This window comes from Saimiri boliviensis, chromosome 4, assembly GCF_048565385.1.
Source record: "Saimiri boliviensis isolate mSaiBol1 chromosome 4, mSaiBol1.pri, whole genome shotgun sequence".
Lineage (NCBI taxonomy): Eukaryota > Metazoa > Chordata > Mammalia > Primates > Cebidae > Saimiri > Saimiri boliviensis.
Genome location: NC_133452.1, coordinates 68,745,703 through 68,762,388, shown reverse-complemented (window position 1 = coordinate 68,762,388; position 16,686 = coordinate 68,745,703). Strand labels below are relative to the sequence as shown.

General features: G+C 37.8%; 1 protein-coding gene across 2 annotated transcripts in view; it reads right to left on the bottom strand.

Moving 5' to 3' along the window:
- Positions 1-16,686, bottom strand: part of SIM1 (SIM bHLH transcription factor 1) — a 79,744-nt gene that overhangs the window by 28,870 nt on the left and 34,188 nt on the right. For both annotated transcript variants that reach the window (XM_003922909.4, XM_010333765.3), the window contains exon 10: positions 5,281-5,449. In XM_003922909.4, the coding sequence (XP_003922958.1) occupies positions 5,281-5,449 (169 nt within the window). The remainder of the gene's footprint in view (positions 1-5,280; positions 5,450-16,686) is intronic.

The following is a 16,686-nucleotide window of genomic DNA, read 5'->3' as shown; positions in this document are numbered from 1 at the left end:
CTTAATAAGCACATTCCTTTCCCTTCAGGTATACTGAGATAGGGAAGCTCAAAGCAGACTGGAGGGCATGCCTGCAGCTGCAGGAAGATGTATGGGAACACACATACAACTCTCCCTCCCAGATAAGCACAACAAAGAGACGCAGAAGAAGTCTAAGCCTCAAATAAACTCTTCCACCCTGAAACCTTAAAAACTCTTTGAAAGAGAGTATGGCTCTGACCTAACTCAGCCAGAAGTCTCTCTCAGGTTCATTTTCTAAAGTAAACCTGTCCTTGTTGACTGGCAAGCCACGCTTCATGTTTCTCTCTTCTTTCTTTAATTCTTACAGTGGTAGCAAATTAAAATTTGTGCATGTCTTGAATGTTCATATAAGGATGCCTAAATAATTCCAAAAAGCAGTGTTACTGTCAGCCATTTGTTAGGTATCTGTTAGAAATTTCTAGCTATGCCTAATACATATTAGTCAGAGCAAAAACCCTAATGAATAATAGTGATAGAACCACTAAATCACCATTTATATAAGTAGCTAAAGAGGCACAAGACATTACCCTATGAGTCCAATTTGGCTTTTGCTCTTGAAAATTTTGATGAGAATTTGCATGCCAAAAATATGTAAATAACAAAAAAGACCATCACCTTATTTTTGAAAAAATGGACAGAAATATTTAAAATTAAATACAATTAAAACTTTATCATTTAGTCACTAAAAAATAATTTATTTTGCAGCTATTAACACAAAAAGGAGAATCCAATCTGTGCATCAATAACTACTGAAAGTAAGCTTTAAAAGTATAATTTCCAAATAAATACATAATCAAAATATATTTATGACAAGAAAAAATACAAGCAACCAAGGATAAAACATTTTATCCATTCTTCCTCTACAGTGCCTTTTATTTCAGGAGAGAACTAGTTTAGATCTTCATAGACTCAAACTAGACCATTCAAATTAGTCCCCTAAATAGTTTTCCTTGCTTCGATCACATTAATCCTTTCATTTCCTGTTCAAAACCTTTACTAGTTCCCAAAAAAAAACAAACTCTAAACTCTTTGGTCTAGCATATAGTTGATATCGATCTATGTTTCCAAACACACTACTTCTTCTTTGCTCTCATTGAAAGATATCAACCCTCCTCCACTCCATCCCCAGACCCAATAACATTAACAATTTATTCCCGCATTTCCTCATAATCTTAGGCTTTCTGAAGTCCCCTCTCCTTTCCCCTATGCCCACATACCTGAGTTCTACCCTCATCACCAGGTCTCCCACAACACCTTCCTCAGCCAGGCCAGAGTCCACATTGCTCACACCACCTGCAATGTCCTTTGTATACACCCTCTCCTAGATGCTACTTATTCTAGTATATAATTTATGACTTCATTGGTACTGCAAAACCTAAGAGCATTTCTTATACCACTTTTTGGTAGTCTAGCACTTTTTATCCAACCCCTAACTCCCAAGTACCATGATGGTCAGAGAACTATTTTTTTAATGCAGGTATTCAGCTAGCATCTGCTAAGTCAAAGACATATAATAGCAATGATGCATGAAAATTAAAAGTGAATTATTTCTTGACAATGTACAAACAATTTGGACCAAATAAGATTTTTGAGAAGCTAATTTTTTAAAAATTCTTAGAATTTAGAATCCAAGATGGAGGGCTTCTAAGTTGCTTTCTTCCAACAGAAATGGTGATGAGTTTGCCCTGGAGATCATGCTTTTCCAGTGTTCCCTAGAGGAAACTCTTGGCCTATGACAATTCATTGTTCACTTGTCTGTCTATACCAGCAAGGATAGCATGTTCCATTTCTGCTCTCTAAGTTATCAGCAACTCATGCAGTAGGAACTCAGTCAGTAATTGATTTAGCACCATGATTATCCAAACACAATGAAAGAATAACCTTAACTAGGCACATAAATGTTAAGTAAGGTTAATTTATGATGTGCAACTTCAAAATAGATGTACAGTTGAAATTCTAAGGATTAATTTATATAAATATACACACTTACACAATAACCACAATAACAAATATACAAACTTCAAGATAAATCCTATGTGAACATATGCATGCGCATGTACATTTTTATACATCATTGAACTCTTCTAAAAGAAAGAACAATTTTGGAGAGAAAAAATGAGGAATGGGCACTTTGGGAGGCTGAGGTGGGAAGATCACTCAAAGCCAGAAGTTTGAGACTAGCCTGGACAACAAAGTGAGACTCCCATGTCTACAAAAACGAAAAAATAATTTTAAAATTAGTGGAGCATGTTGTTGTGTGCCTGTAGTACCAGCTACTTAAGAGAGCAGATACAACAGGGAAGAATTGCATGAGCCTAGGAGTTCAAGGCTGCAGTGAGCTAGGAACTTGCCACTGCACTCCAGCTGGGGCAACACACTGAGATCCTGTCTTTAAAAATAAATAAATACGGCCGGGCGCGGTGGCTCAAGCTTGCAATCCCAGCACTTTGGGAGGCCGAGGCGGGTGGATCACAAGGTCGAGAGATCGAGACCATCCTGGTCAACTTGGTGAAACCCCGTCTCTACTAAAAAAATACAAAAAATTAGCTGGGCATGGTGGCGTGTGCCTGTAATCCCAGCTACTCAGGAGGCTGAGGCAGGAGAATTGCCTGAACCCAGGAGGCGGAGGTTGCGGTGAGCCGAGATCGCGCCATTGCACTCCAGCCTGGGTAACAAGAGCGAAACTCCGTCTCAAAAAATAAATAAATAAATAAATACATAAATAAATAAATACATAAATAAATACATAAAATAAAAAATTAAAAAAGAAAATTTTCTACTTTCTACTCATCTGTATTCCTTTTCTTTAAACCATAGAACATGTATAACTTTCAAATTAACTCCTCTCTACCCATCCTCACCACGTAGAAGGGGTAGTCTAATGGTAGTTAGAACATTTAGTCTACCATTAGAGTGAACTAACAGAAATGTTAGACGTTAAGATCTGAGCATGAAAGAAAACATAGACTAGACATGAGGCTTTGAAGGTCCAATAGGAAGATTTTATTTTCGTGGATTAATTTCTATATAACAATGGACAAACTCCTACTTAGTACTTTCTAATTTAAATTCTTCTTTCACCTATGTGTCCAACACATCTATATATTAAAAGAAATAACTACCCAAAGGCATAATCCATCCTTCCGAGTAGTAAAAAGAAACCACAAAACGCTCTTCCGAAGGTACAAGATAGCAATAAGAAAAGCTTCTCATTAGATGTTCTGTAAAAAGCAGCAGCTCCTGGCTGGGAGCTCACGGCTCCTGGCTCACGCCTGTAATCCCAGCATTTTGCGAGGCCGAGGCAGTTGGATTGCCTGGGGTTGGGAGTTAGAGACCAGCCTGGCCAGCATGGTGAAACACCATCTCTACAAAAAAATTAGCCAGATGTGGTGGCAGGCACCTATAATCCCAGCTACTGGGGAAGCTGAGGCAGGAGAATAATTTGAACCCAGGAGGCAGAAGTTGCAGTGAGCCAAGATCACACCATTGCACTTCAGCCTGGGCAACAGAGCAAGGCTCCATCTCAAAAGAAGAAGAAGGAGGAGGAGGAGGAGGCAGAGGAGGAGGAGGAAAAGGAGGAGGAAGAGGAGGCAGAGGAGGAGGCAGAGGAAAAGAGGAGGAGGCGGAGGAAGGGAGGAAGAAGAAGAAAAAGAAGAGGAGGAAGTTCCTTTTCTGCAGTGACTTTGACTAAAATATATACTCGATACGTAAAGTGCTCAGTCCTTATAATGGAAGTTATACACTAAAAAATATCTGGGCATTATACATCTACTCTCCTTTCTTTTGCCAGAGTAAAGAAATACGATCTTCTGTGGAAAATTTCAAGCCACATGACATAAGTCTCTTAGAGGGAGAGACCATGTTGTTCTCATCTTCATATACCAAGCCACTAAAATAATCAAGCAAATAGTAGCTTCTTAGTGACCACTGGTTCAGTGAACATTTTCTCACATAGTATACACTTACAGATATCAACAGAATAACGTAAGTCTGACAAATAAGGAAACAATAGTTTCTATACTCACCAGATTGTCATTTTTACTTATAAAATATGTTTAAAAATAAATGATAAAGACCACCTTGAGGAATAAGTGACTCAGAAACTAGTTTTGTTTTGTTTTGTTTTTGTTTTGTTAAGACAGAGTATCACTGTCGCCCAGTCTGGAGTGCGATGGCATGATCTCAGCTCACTACAACCTCTGCCTCCCCAGTTCAAGCCATTTTCCAGTCTCAGCCTCCTGAGTAGCTGGGGTGACAGGCACACACCACCACATCCAGCTACTTTTTGTATTTTTAGTAGAGATAGGGTTTCACCAGTTGTCCAGGCTGGTCTTGCCCCTGACCTCAAGTGATCCCCCCACCTCGAGGTGCTGGGGTTACAGGCATAAGCCACCATGCCCAGCCTCCAGTTTGGTTTTATACTAGCCCAGGTAGCATCTCCTGAGCTACTCTAGTGAACTTCAGGAGGTTTGACATGATGCTATTAAAAGAGAAGGATGGAGATAAGGAGGCCACAGGATATTGGGAGTGGATAATTCTCCGTCCTGTCCTACTTCCTTCAGGCCAGGAAAGCTGTGTACACACTTTGACATAGTCTAGTTTCTATGTCTGTGACTGAACAGAAAAATTTTTTTTTTCTTCCAAGAACCAGGAATCCTGTTTGTACCTTGCAATATTTCTGGAATACATCTTGGGGCTTAATCTTCTCTCCACCTTGCAAATATGAGAATAATTTGCTTTTCCTACCATTCCTGCCATCTGGAAGACACTCTCTATTTCATTCCTTCTAGTAAATAGCCAGTCTGTGTTCAAATTGCACGAGGACATGCATCCGTGATCCTTTGCCTCCCCCTCTTAATTTTCTTTTTCTTTAGTTCCTGTTCCAAGATTCGTTTTTCTACATTAAACTCTTGTTTCCTGTCTTTTGTTTTGTTGGTTACATATTTCTGGTCACTCACGGGGTTGGAGGGAAATTCAGGATCAATCTCCTCAAAATCACAAAGAAGTTACAGTTCTGACAGCAACTAGATTCTCATGACCTTTAATTAATGTGGTAAACCACAACATCATTTCAAATTTTTACTAGCACAGTTATTTTAAAGGAAAAGGAGGCAGAGAGTTTGGAGAACTTTGGAGATTTACAGAAGTTTTAGTTATTAAAACTAGATAATTCATTCCAAACAGTTTTAATACTTTCTCAACTTCAAGTTCAAACCATGTCCCCCCAAAAAAGAAGATTGCAAACAGCAATGCACTTACCTGAGGGTATGGGGACGTTCTGGATTTTGACTTTGAGCTAGAGAGCCGGGATTTGGCCCCCTTTCTGTTGTCAGTTATGGTGGGAGTGGAGCTGCTGGCATAGGAGAAGGCTGGTTTGGAGGCTGAGATCTGATCCAGGGAGAGCTGCAGCCCTTTGTATTCTGTGTCTCTGCAGGGTAGGAGGACAAAGCCCTTAATCAGCCACCATAGGAAATGGATTCATGCATACTCTCATCAGGAATGATAGTAATCCATATTTGAAAAGAAGGCAAGAAAAGTTAGCCATACAACTAGCTTCCACAAACACCTGGATTATTCTAGCATGGCCTAACATTTAACTAGTGTGCTACTAACAATGTATTTTTTTGTTATTTTTATTAAGTGGAAAATAAATACATAATTTTAATTCTCTGAACTTCTGTGAGCTCTTTGATGAGATATGAGTTTAAAAACCTACTCACTTGGCCGGGCACAATGGCTGACACTTGCAATCTCAGCACTTTGTGAGGCCAAGGCAGGTGGATCACAAGGTCAAGAGATCGAGACCATCCTGGCCAACATGGTGAAACCATGTCTCTACTAAAAATACAGAAATTAGCTGGACATGGTGGCACGTGCCTGTAGTCCCAGCTACTCGTGTGGCTAAGGCAGTAGAATCACTTGAACTTGGGAGGCAGAGGTTGCAGTTTGCGCCAGTGCACTAGCCTGGTGACAGAATGAGGCTCTATCTCAAAAAAATTAAAAAAAAAAAAAAAACCTACAACAACAACAACAACAAAAACTACTCGACAACAAGTTTCTTATGTGGGGTGATCATCTGATGCTACCGGATTTTGATACCATGTCTACCAACAGTATAAGAAGAATGTCTACTATCAGTTATTCTAAGAGCAATCATTCTGGTAAACAGTCAAACTTTCTTAAAGCTAGCTAATTAGTTTAACCGGAATTATAAATAGTTAAAAATTCCTCTCAACAGATTAATTCAGTTACTTTAGGTACGTTTAACCACCGTTCCTTCATTTCTTCCTTCGTTCAATAACTATTGAGTTCCTAATATACACCAGACTTTGTGCTATGTGGGGATGTAAGAATAAAGAAGACACCTATAAATCCTGCCTTTGTGTGGGTTATAATATATTGGAGAGAAGAAACAGTAAACAAATAAACATGCATAATAACTGCAGACGGTGGTATGAAGCTTATCTTAGAAAGCTCATCACAAAGGTACAGCTTGAGATATCTAGGGGCTAAAGATGACAGCCTTGACCTATGCACAGATACAACCTCTGCTGGCTTCTAGACAGCAGTGAATCTCATTGGACTCCTCAGCTTTCATAAAAGGATATCAACCCTTTTCACTGGCAGCCAAAATAAAATGTTTTAGAGAGTCTTCTTTATGAAGACTCATGGGAGAATTTTCTCTCAGTTTCCAGAACTAGCTGGGCTGCCCCTGGGTAATTGCTTTATTTTGATCTCATGAACATCGTGAATCATATAACTGCTCACAAAGTCAAACGTCTCCAAGCCTTGAGTCTGATTTGTAATCACTGCCAGCAAGTGTGCAAAGTCCTCATGGCAGGCATTTTGTGCAACTCAACTGGCTTCTTTTCCTTATGCTTCATTTTCTCTAATTCTCTAATGGGTTTGCCTTTTAATTTTTTTACATGAATTTTTAATAGTCTTTGGATATTTTATTAAGACAGAGTCTCATTCTATCACCTAGGCTGGAGTGCAGTGGTACAATCTCAGTTCACCGCAACCTCCACCTCTTGGGTTTAAGCAATTCTCTTGCTTCAGCCTCACAAGTAGCTGGGATTACAAGTGCCCACCACAATGCCTGGCTAACCTTTATATTTTTAGTAAAGACAGGGTTTTGCCATGTTGGCCAGACTGGTCTCAAACTCCTGACCTCAGGTTCAATCCACCCACCTTGGCCTCCTATAGTGCTGGAATTATAGGCGTGGGCCACTGCGCCTGGCCTGAAACATGATAAATTAGTAAAAATATATATGTAAAAGTGACTGGTACATTCCATGGATCAGCAAATATTCATTTATCTTTTTTCTTTGTTCCTATTGGTTCTTCTATAGCAAGATCAGGCAAAAGCAGAAGTGTACTTCAGTACTTACAAATAGCTAATAGAGTAGATTTTAAGTATTTTCACCACACAAAAACACACACACATAATGATAAGTATGTGAGGTAATGCACATGTTAAATGCTTGATTTAGATTTTCTGCAATGTATGCATACATTAAAACATCATGTGGTACACCACAGATACACATTTTTTACTTGTCAATTTAAAATGAGTAAATATAATTCAGACAAGGAGTCTCTCAAGTGAGTAAGAACAGAAACCAGCCAAAACAGCTTTAACAATATCACTGCCACAAAACACAGGGCAGTGATATAGATCTGCAGATTACAATGGCTTTCTATCAAATAATCCATCCCCTCAACACAAACTTTCTTTAAAAAATAAAATAAAGAAGGAAAAGAAAAAATGGTTCTTCTACGTGAGCAGTAAAAATTTAGAAAGTGCATCTGCAATTTGTCTTTCAGGCTTGGGAAGACCGATCCCATTACTGGTCTGCTTTTCAGCACTAATCAACTCCTTCTAAGCACAATACAGGCTCTGAGCACTCTGTCAGATATGCAATATCCTTCAAAATGTGGCTTCCATTTGTTTTTCTGACAATATTTCAAAATTTTCCTTTATCTACCCCTTGCTTCATCCAAACAGTTGTCCCAAATTGACTTTAAACTCTCTTGGTTCTTCTCCACCTGTAAAACTCTTATTAACTCTCACTTGCCTCTATGAAGCCCTTCCTGACTGTTAAAGCTATTAATTCATTCAACAGGTATTTACTGAGTGTCTCTTCTGTGTGGGGCCTGTTCTGGGGAACAGGGAGATATCAGTGAGCTTAAGGACTAAGTTCCAACCCTTCATGAAGAAGGTATCAGGGCCAGTTCCTGAGTATTGTGGCGAAGGAATCAAGAACTGTCCTTTTGCACCTCTAATCTAATTTTTCAAGCGATTGTATCTTGTCTTTCTCAGTGGATTCTAAGTTCCTAGAGGACAAGAGTTAAGAGATATTTTATTATATTCCAATGGCCATTTACACAGTATTTCACATAGGTGGAAGAGAAAGAAAATAACAAGGATGAAATTAAGAAAGATTGTTTTCCCCAGTAACCACTAATAACTTGCAACCCAATATCCTTTCTGTATGAGAAAAGACTCAGAAGGGCTGTGAGTTCTCTGAACTACCTGCCATTAGGTATCAGTGAGCCAAGTTAATTGGACTCTGACTCTAACAGGAGAGCCTCCACCCTTGGGCATTTTCTGTGTCAAATGCACTTCCATTTATTGGACAATAGTCCAGTAGATATTTAGTTCCCATTTGACAGGGTCTAGACATACAGTAAGAATTGTACACCCATGAAAGTGGCCAAATAACTTTGTAAACCCATTCCTAATGCTGCATCTTAGCCCAGGGGTTTTATGGCTATAAGCAGGGAATAAGCAAGGATTCATTTTTCTCTTGCACACTTTCAGACCCCCCAAGGTATGCATCTCACTGTTGAAAAAGTCTTCCCAAAATTTTTGCATGGGTTCTAATAACAGAAATACTCAAATTAAATAGGTTTAAATAACATTTAAAACCAAGACATGGTTTAAAATTTCACATATTCATATGAAAACTCTAAAAAACAGGAAGAGTTATACAGATACTCTTGATAAATTAATACAAATATTAATTCTTTGGTATACATCAAAAATACAAAAATAATCCACCAAAATTTAATGGAAGACCATGATGGCAGGTTGATCAGTGGTTTACACTAATCTCTGCCTCTTTCTATATATAGGCCTCAATTTCCTTTTTGTAAGTCATATGGATTTGGTGAATTTTTTTATTTTGTTTTGTTTTGTCTGAAACAGGGTCTCGCTCTCTCACTCAGGCTGAAGTGCAGTGGTGCAGTCTCAGCTCACTACAGCCTTGACTTCCTTAGCTCAAGTGATCCTCCCACCTCAGCCTCTCAAGTAACTGGGACCATAGGCATGTACCACCATGCTCAACTGATTTTTTTTTTTTTTTGTAGTAGAGACAAGATCTCACTATGTTGCCCAGGTTGGTCTCATACTCCCAGGCTCAAGTGATCCTCCTACCTTGGCCTCCCAAAGTACTGGGATTACTGGGGTGAGCCACCATGATTGGCCTTAGATTTGGTAATGTTTAGATAAAACATTATATGAAAAACTCATAGCACAGTGCCTAGCACATAGTCAATGCTCAATAAATGGTATTATATCTTACCTTCCAAACTATGTGACAATTTTTGGCACCTGCTCTACCCAGAACAATAGTTTCACTTTGGTAGTGATTACAGTACATTTCATTGTAAAACCTTATGCTGGCTTGGTGTGGTGGCTCATGCCTGTAATCCCAGAACTTTGGGAGGCTGAGGCAGTCATATCATGAGGTCAAGAGATTAAGACCATCCTGATCAACATGGTGAAGCTCCATCTCTACGAAAAATATAAAAATTAGCTGTGTGTGGTAGCGCCTGCCTGTAGTCCCAGCGACTTGGGAGGTTGAGGCAAGTTAATTGCTTGAGCCTGGGAGGCGGAGGTTGCAGTGAACCAAGATGGGGCCACTGCACTCCAGTCTGCGTGGCAGAGCGAGACTCCATCTGCAGATGGTGGGGGGCCTTATGCTGTATTTCTTTCTTCTATCCCTGATATGGTTTGGCCGTGTCCCCACCCAAATCTCAACTTGAATTTCATCTCCCAGAATTCCCACATGTTGTGGAAGGGACCCAGGGGGAGGTAATTGAATCATAGGGGCCAGTCTTTCCTGTGCTATTTTTGTGATAGTGAATAAGTCTCATAAGATCTGAGGGGATTATCAGGGGTTTCCATTTTTGCTTCTCCCTTATTTTCTCTTGCAACTGTCATGTAAGAAGTGCCTTTTGCCTCCTCCATGATTCTGAAGCCTCCCTAGCCATGTGGAACTGTAAGTCCAATTAAACCTCTTTTTCCCCCCAGTCTTGGGCATGTCTTTATCAGTAGTGTGAAAACAGACTAATACAATCCCAAACTGATTTCAATTTGCTCTATTACTGTTTAGCCTCTAAAATCTATTGCAGTATGGCCATAATACTTTTTAAGGTAAGTTCTTTATTGCTAAGTCAGCAAATGGGGACCTTATGGCAACACAGTCACTCTGAGAGGAATTTGGCCTTCCTGCTTCTCTGTTCAAAACTCCAACAGCTCAAAAGATGTGCTAGGGTGGAAAGCACAATAAAAAAATACCCACTTAAAGCCATTTCAAATACGGTTGATGTGCTGCCAAGAGCAGCTCTGAATGGCAGATTCACTAAGAACAAAGCATTTGTTTTACTTTTAGAATTCTATTAAATTGAGCGTTTCATTTGTATAGCTTAAAGGGCTAGATGCTGATGGGAATCACATTATGAATTCCATTTTCTTCCTCCTAACCCAGACACAAATTGTCTGGTCCTACCCTCTTCCTTCCATTTAGTGAGGCACTTTCTGGTATTGTACATGTCCTCAAAGTTACATGCATGCACAGTAGAATAACTTATTTAATGCTTCTTCATGGAGTGGAACAAAATAAAATACTCAGCTGCACAGAACTGAGACTTAAATTCGTGTGGCAAGAAATTTGACTTAGCCAATTTTTATAAATGAAGGACAGCACTGCTCTTCTAAAGTTTTCTTGAAAAGTGCCACACAGATCCTGTTTGGGGCTCCATCATGTAACTTTCTCAAACCATGCTGTTACCTCAGACATGATTGGCATATGGAAAGGAACTATGGCACATGCCATGTGACATATTCCTCAAAACGCTACTGAGGAAAATTTACATTTATTTCTCCCTTCAATGATTTGTAGAGAGCTGCAGACATTTTCAGGTGCCTCAGCTCTGAAAGCAGTCAGAAAAGGGAAATTTGCAATCACTAGGACTTGCAGCTTGTCAATCTCACCCATATTTGCACAGACCAAAGTAATCCTCTTATTCCATTATGGGCAGTCAGAAATCATTCAGTTTGCAGAATTAGCCATCTGAGTCTACTTTAAACTTTATAATAGTCATGTACATATTTGAAATAACTCAAATTCCAATAGAGAAAATGGGGCCATTTTTGTATCATTGGGCTTCCTCAGCTTTCCCTTAAGCAATACACCGTGACCACTCATGAGGCAAATGCCAATATCCCATATGGAAAGCTCAGCATGACACCCTTGCAAAGCCAATAGAAGGTGTCTTCACCACAAAAAGGCATTGTCAACTTTAGAGAAATGCATTAACATTATTTCTATCATTTCAACTGGGAGAATGGCTTCCATAATACCAACAGCCAAACTAGCTTACAAAGAAATCTGGAACTATTTACGATTTCGAGTGAGTTGGAATGAGTGTACAGAGAAAGCAATCAACAGTATTTTATCAGTTCTTGTTGATTCAAGATTATTTACAAGAACTTTTCTCTTCCACCCCACCATATTCCACTTTGATTTTAGACAACTTTATTTTTGCTTCTGTCATGTCAATTGGGAGTCTGCTTGCCATTCCGGAGCTTCTTTGCTGGCTTTATGTTATGCGGCAATTCTCAAAAGAGGTTGCCAGATTTCCCAATTGAGCTTTTTTTTTTTTTTTTTTTAAACAGCTGAAGGTGATCAAATTACTAAGGAAAATGTGGAAACAAAGACACACAATTGATTTGGCTCTAAAGGCACTGACTGAAATAAGCAGAGGATTGCATTAAACTGTGATCGGATTAGGTGGGAATGACGGCGCCTTACACTAAACTTTTTAATTGGATTCTAAAGTCACTGTTACACGAAGTGCATGACCTTCTTTATATTCTGGCAGAGTTACCCCCTGGCCACTGGGTAAACCTCCGCAGCAGAGAGATCTACTTTATGTTTCATTTTCAAGCTCCCATGGAGCTCAGCAGAGAAAGCTGATAAGGAGAAATACTGCGAAGGACTCACAGACTAAGACAATCTGCTGGGAAATTAGGCTAAGGCACCCTTGGAAATATAACAGTCTCATACTAATAAGTGGATTTATGTTTGCTCCTTGTAGTTTTCTCCATTTGATTTGGTGATTTTAATAGTTTTCCCAAAGTCTTTGGTTTTATATAAACATACATTGCCTCTGCCTAGAAACCATCTTTCTTCTCCATTTTGAAGGTTTCCTCCAACATGCTGTGGAGTAGATGGCACCACAAGGGTAAGGAATGGTTTAGACACAAAATTTGCTATCACATTATCATTTCAAGAAGGAAAAACATGAGTGTAATCAACAGGCAAACAATAACAACCAAAAAGTAAGACCAAAAAAAATTGTGAAATGTTGATAAGATGTGGTAAAGTCAACCAACCTCATAATAGAGATTGTGTAATAGCTTCATAACAACCAATGAAACAAGTGGAAATATGACTAAATCCAGACCTGCCATCACACTACATCTAAATTCGTTTCCTCACTTCTCCAGGCCATGGTGATTTCTCTCGGCTCCTTCCAATGAGTTCCTGTACCATTCACTGCCTCAACCACTCATCTGGCATTTCTAATGTTCTGTCTTACTGTATGGTGGCTTCATATCTTGACAACCTCCTTATTTCCTTCTTTTATAACAGCCTTTATTTACTGTCTAGACAATGTCTCACATAGAACAGATGCTCACTTGCAAGTGATTAACAAAATAACTATCTTCGTAATAAACTTTTGCTCATCTCAAATCCAAATGACTAAAAATTCAAATACTGGCAAATATTTTTACATAAATGAGAAAGAGATATCTACTAAGTGAGTTTATGTGAGAGATTCTTAAATTTTCAGATTATAATTAATAATGATGATTCTGAAGTTCTGTGAGATCTTAAATTTTAAAAAAGCAAATCATGTTTTAGTGTTACGCACATTAATAAAATGCACTTATTTTTATGAAATTATAATTCAGGCTCAGCATACTTGATACTCAGGCAAACTGGGAATTTTAAATTAATTTCATCCTCAACCGTTTATTTGGACTATTACCATTGTATTGAAGGAGTTAGAAAGAATAGTGTTTTAGACTCCCAGAGAAATAACTTCTGCAAATCAGTAATAAATACAGTATCTGCAATAGAAAAATAAGAAAAAGATGTGAACAATGCACAAATTGCTGTATTTTATTACAGCATGTAGTTATAATTGTTCTATTTTATTATCAATCATTATTGTTAATCTCTTATTATACCTTATTTTAAAATTAAACTTTATTATAGGTATATTTTTATAGGAAAAACAGTAACTTTTTTTAACAATTTTAAAGATTTAACCTCATGAGTAAAATGAATTAAAGCATCCATATGAATTAAAGTAGTTAACAGATGCCATTTTTGCTTTCAAATAGGCAAAATAATAATAATAATAATAATAATAATAATAATAATGACAATAAATCCAAATGAAGATAAGGTGAAATAAATGGACCTTTTTTTTTTTTTTTTTTTTGAGGTGGTGTTTTGCTCTTGTTGCCCAGGCTGGAGTGCAGTGGCTCTATCTTGGCTCACCACAACTCCACCCCCTGGATTTAAGCAATTCTTCTGCCTCAGGCTCCTGAGTAGCTGGGATTAGAGGAAGCATCATGACACCAGGCTAATTTTGTATTTTTAGTAGAGACAGGGTTTCTCCATGTTGGTCAGGCTGGTCTTGAATTCCCGACCTCAGGTGATCCACTCACCTCAGCCCCTAAAGTGCTGAGATTACAGGCATGAGCCACCACACCTGGTGACATTCCTATATACTGCTAGTAAGAGAGTAAACTGGTAGCGTTTATCAAAAGTTTTAAGAATGTTCATACCTTAAATTCAGCACACTAGCCCCCCTTATCCAAGGGAGTATGTTCCAAGACCCCTAGTGGGTCTTTGAAATCGTGGATAGTAACAAACCATACAGTACTATGGTTTGGTGCTATCCACGATTTCAGTATATATATGTATGTGTATATAGATAGATAGATAGATAGATAGATAGATAGATAGATACTGTTTTTCCTATAAAAACATACCTATAATAAAGTTTAATTTTAAAATAGGGTATAATAAGAGATTAACAATAATGATTGGTAATAAAATAGAACAATTATAACTACATGCTGTAATAAAATGCATGTGAATGTGCTCTATTTTCCTCTCTCTTAAAATATCTGACTGTATTGCACTCACTTATTGTTAGACTGCAGTTGACCTCATATTACTGAAACCACAGAAAGCAAAACTGTGGATAAGGAGGGACTATGGTAATTTCACCTCTAGGAATATATCTTATGATACTAATTCAAGATAAGTATCAATAATCTATATACAGGGCTGGGTGTGGTGGCTCATACCCTTAATCCCAGCACTTTGGGAGACTGAGGTGGGTGGATCACTTGAGGTCAGGAGTTCGAGACCAACCTGGCCAACATGGTGAAACCTCATCTCTATTAAAATTCAAAAAATTAGCCTAGCATGGTGGCACATGCCTGTAATCCCAGATACTCGGGAGGCTGGGGCAGGAGAATTGCTTGAACCGGCAGGCAGAGACTGCAGTGAGATGAGATGGCACCACTGCACTCCAGCCTGGAGGACAGAGTGAGACTCCATCTCAAAAAAAAAAAAAAAAACAAAAACAAACAAACAAACAGAACCCCACCATATACAAGGGTCTTTATCACAGCATAATCTCTTAAATTTAATTTTAAATAATCAAATAATAAGAACCAACAAAAAAATACTAAATTATGATATATCCATGTGATAAAATATTATGCAGTTATTAAATATTTTGACTCTAATGGCATAAAACATACCAGAATAAAGTAAAAAATTATCTCTTTGACATGTACTGTATGTGTGTGTATGCATATATATATATATATATACATATATATATACTGAGATAATAAACTAAAATAGTTGATATTTGAAAATGGATTAAAGATGTCTTTCATCTCTTTAAACATCTTTACATTATCTTAATTGTTTCTCTAGTATGTATGACTTTTATAATCAGAAAAGTATTTCTTTTAAAAAAAATACTGAGGTAAATTTCAGGTACTTTAATTTCATATTAAAATTTTTCTTTATATTTCCAGAATTTCTTCTTTGTGCATATTAAATTACAAAAGAGAAAGCACTAGTAAATTTCTTTTCCTTAAGGTTCAGCTTCTCAGGTATACCATCTGTAATTTTAAAATACCCATGTTCTTTCTCAGTGCATGTATATTTCACTTACTTCCTGATTTGTTTTCCACCCTTCCTACATCACAGAATTATCTGTCTGTGAAGGCTTTCATGTGAGCTATATGACTTTCTGTTTCCTTCTTAGGAGAATATAATTTAAATTATTACCATAACTGAAAAAAAAAGAAAGTCTTGTCATGTAGTTTCTTAAAACAACTTAGTTTCATGTGGCATTTTAATGGTATATTTGTCATTTTTCAAATGAAGTAAACCAAAATATGGGGACCACATTTCTTGTTCTAAGGAACTTTATTATGCTCAGAAATTCATTCCATATTTAACTATTAAAGTTTAAATATATGTGTGAATCCTTCAGGTCAAAGTTCCACGTTCTATTGATCTTGTATTTTTTCTGTTTCGTATTTTCTTGGGGGCTGGAGGGGAGTGCTGGTCATTAAAATTAGATCTGAAAAAATTAAACACAAAATATTTTGCCTCTTTCAAATGAGGCACATATTTAAAATTGTCAGCCTCTTCTTCCACAATCTAAAACCCTAATTTTAGCCCACTTCTAAGAAAGAATCAAATATAAAGAAAAAGCAATATTAATATTATATTAATATCAATCACATTTGTATTACTTCTTTTATTTTAAAAAATAGGAAATAAAATACACACATGTTATTCTGGCCCCTCTTTTCCATTTTTTCCCACCTCTCCACCTGCTGTGTCTATCCTCCTCACCAGACCCTTCACTGTCATTTACTAAGCTAATGTTTTCCAAGTGTATGCTCCCTTTCAAAGTCTTCCAATGCCTAAGAAAGGTAAGTAATAGAGGATCTCATTTTTGAACACCTTATATTTGGTTGAGGTTCTATTAGCACAGAAACAGCTTTACTACCCAGTTCTTAGCAAAACTGATTGCTGAACCCTAGAATTACCCTCTGGTGGAGGGGGTGAAGGGTTACCTCCTGTTTTCAGCTCCACATAAACTCCACGAACACACACACAAAAAATCTGTAATCATAAAATAATTTTCCATGACACTGGGAGATTTAGACCTCATGCCCAAGGCTACAGAGTCCCCAAATTCCCTACAGGATCTCATGTGGGGAGACCCCATAAGCCCTCACAGCACAGTTGGAAGCTC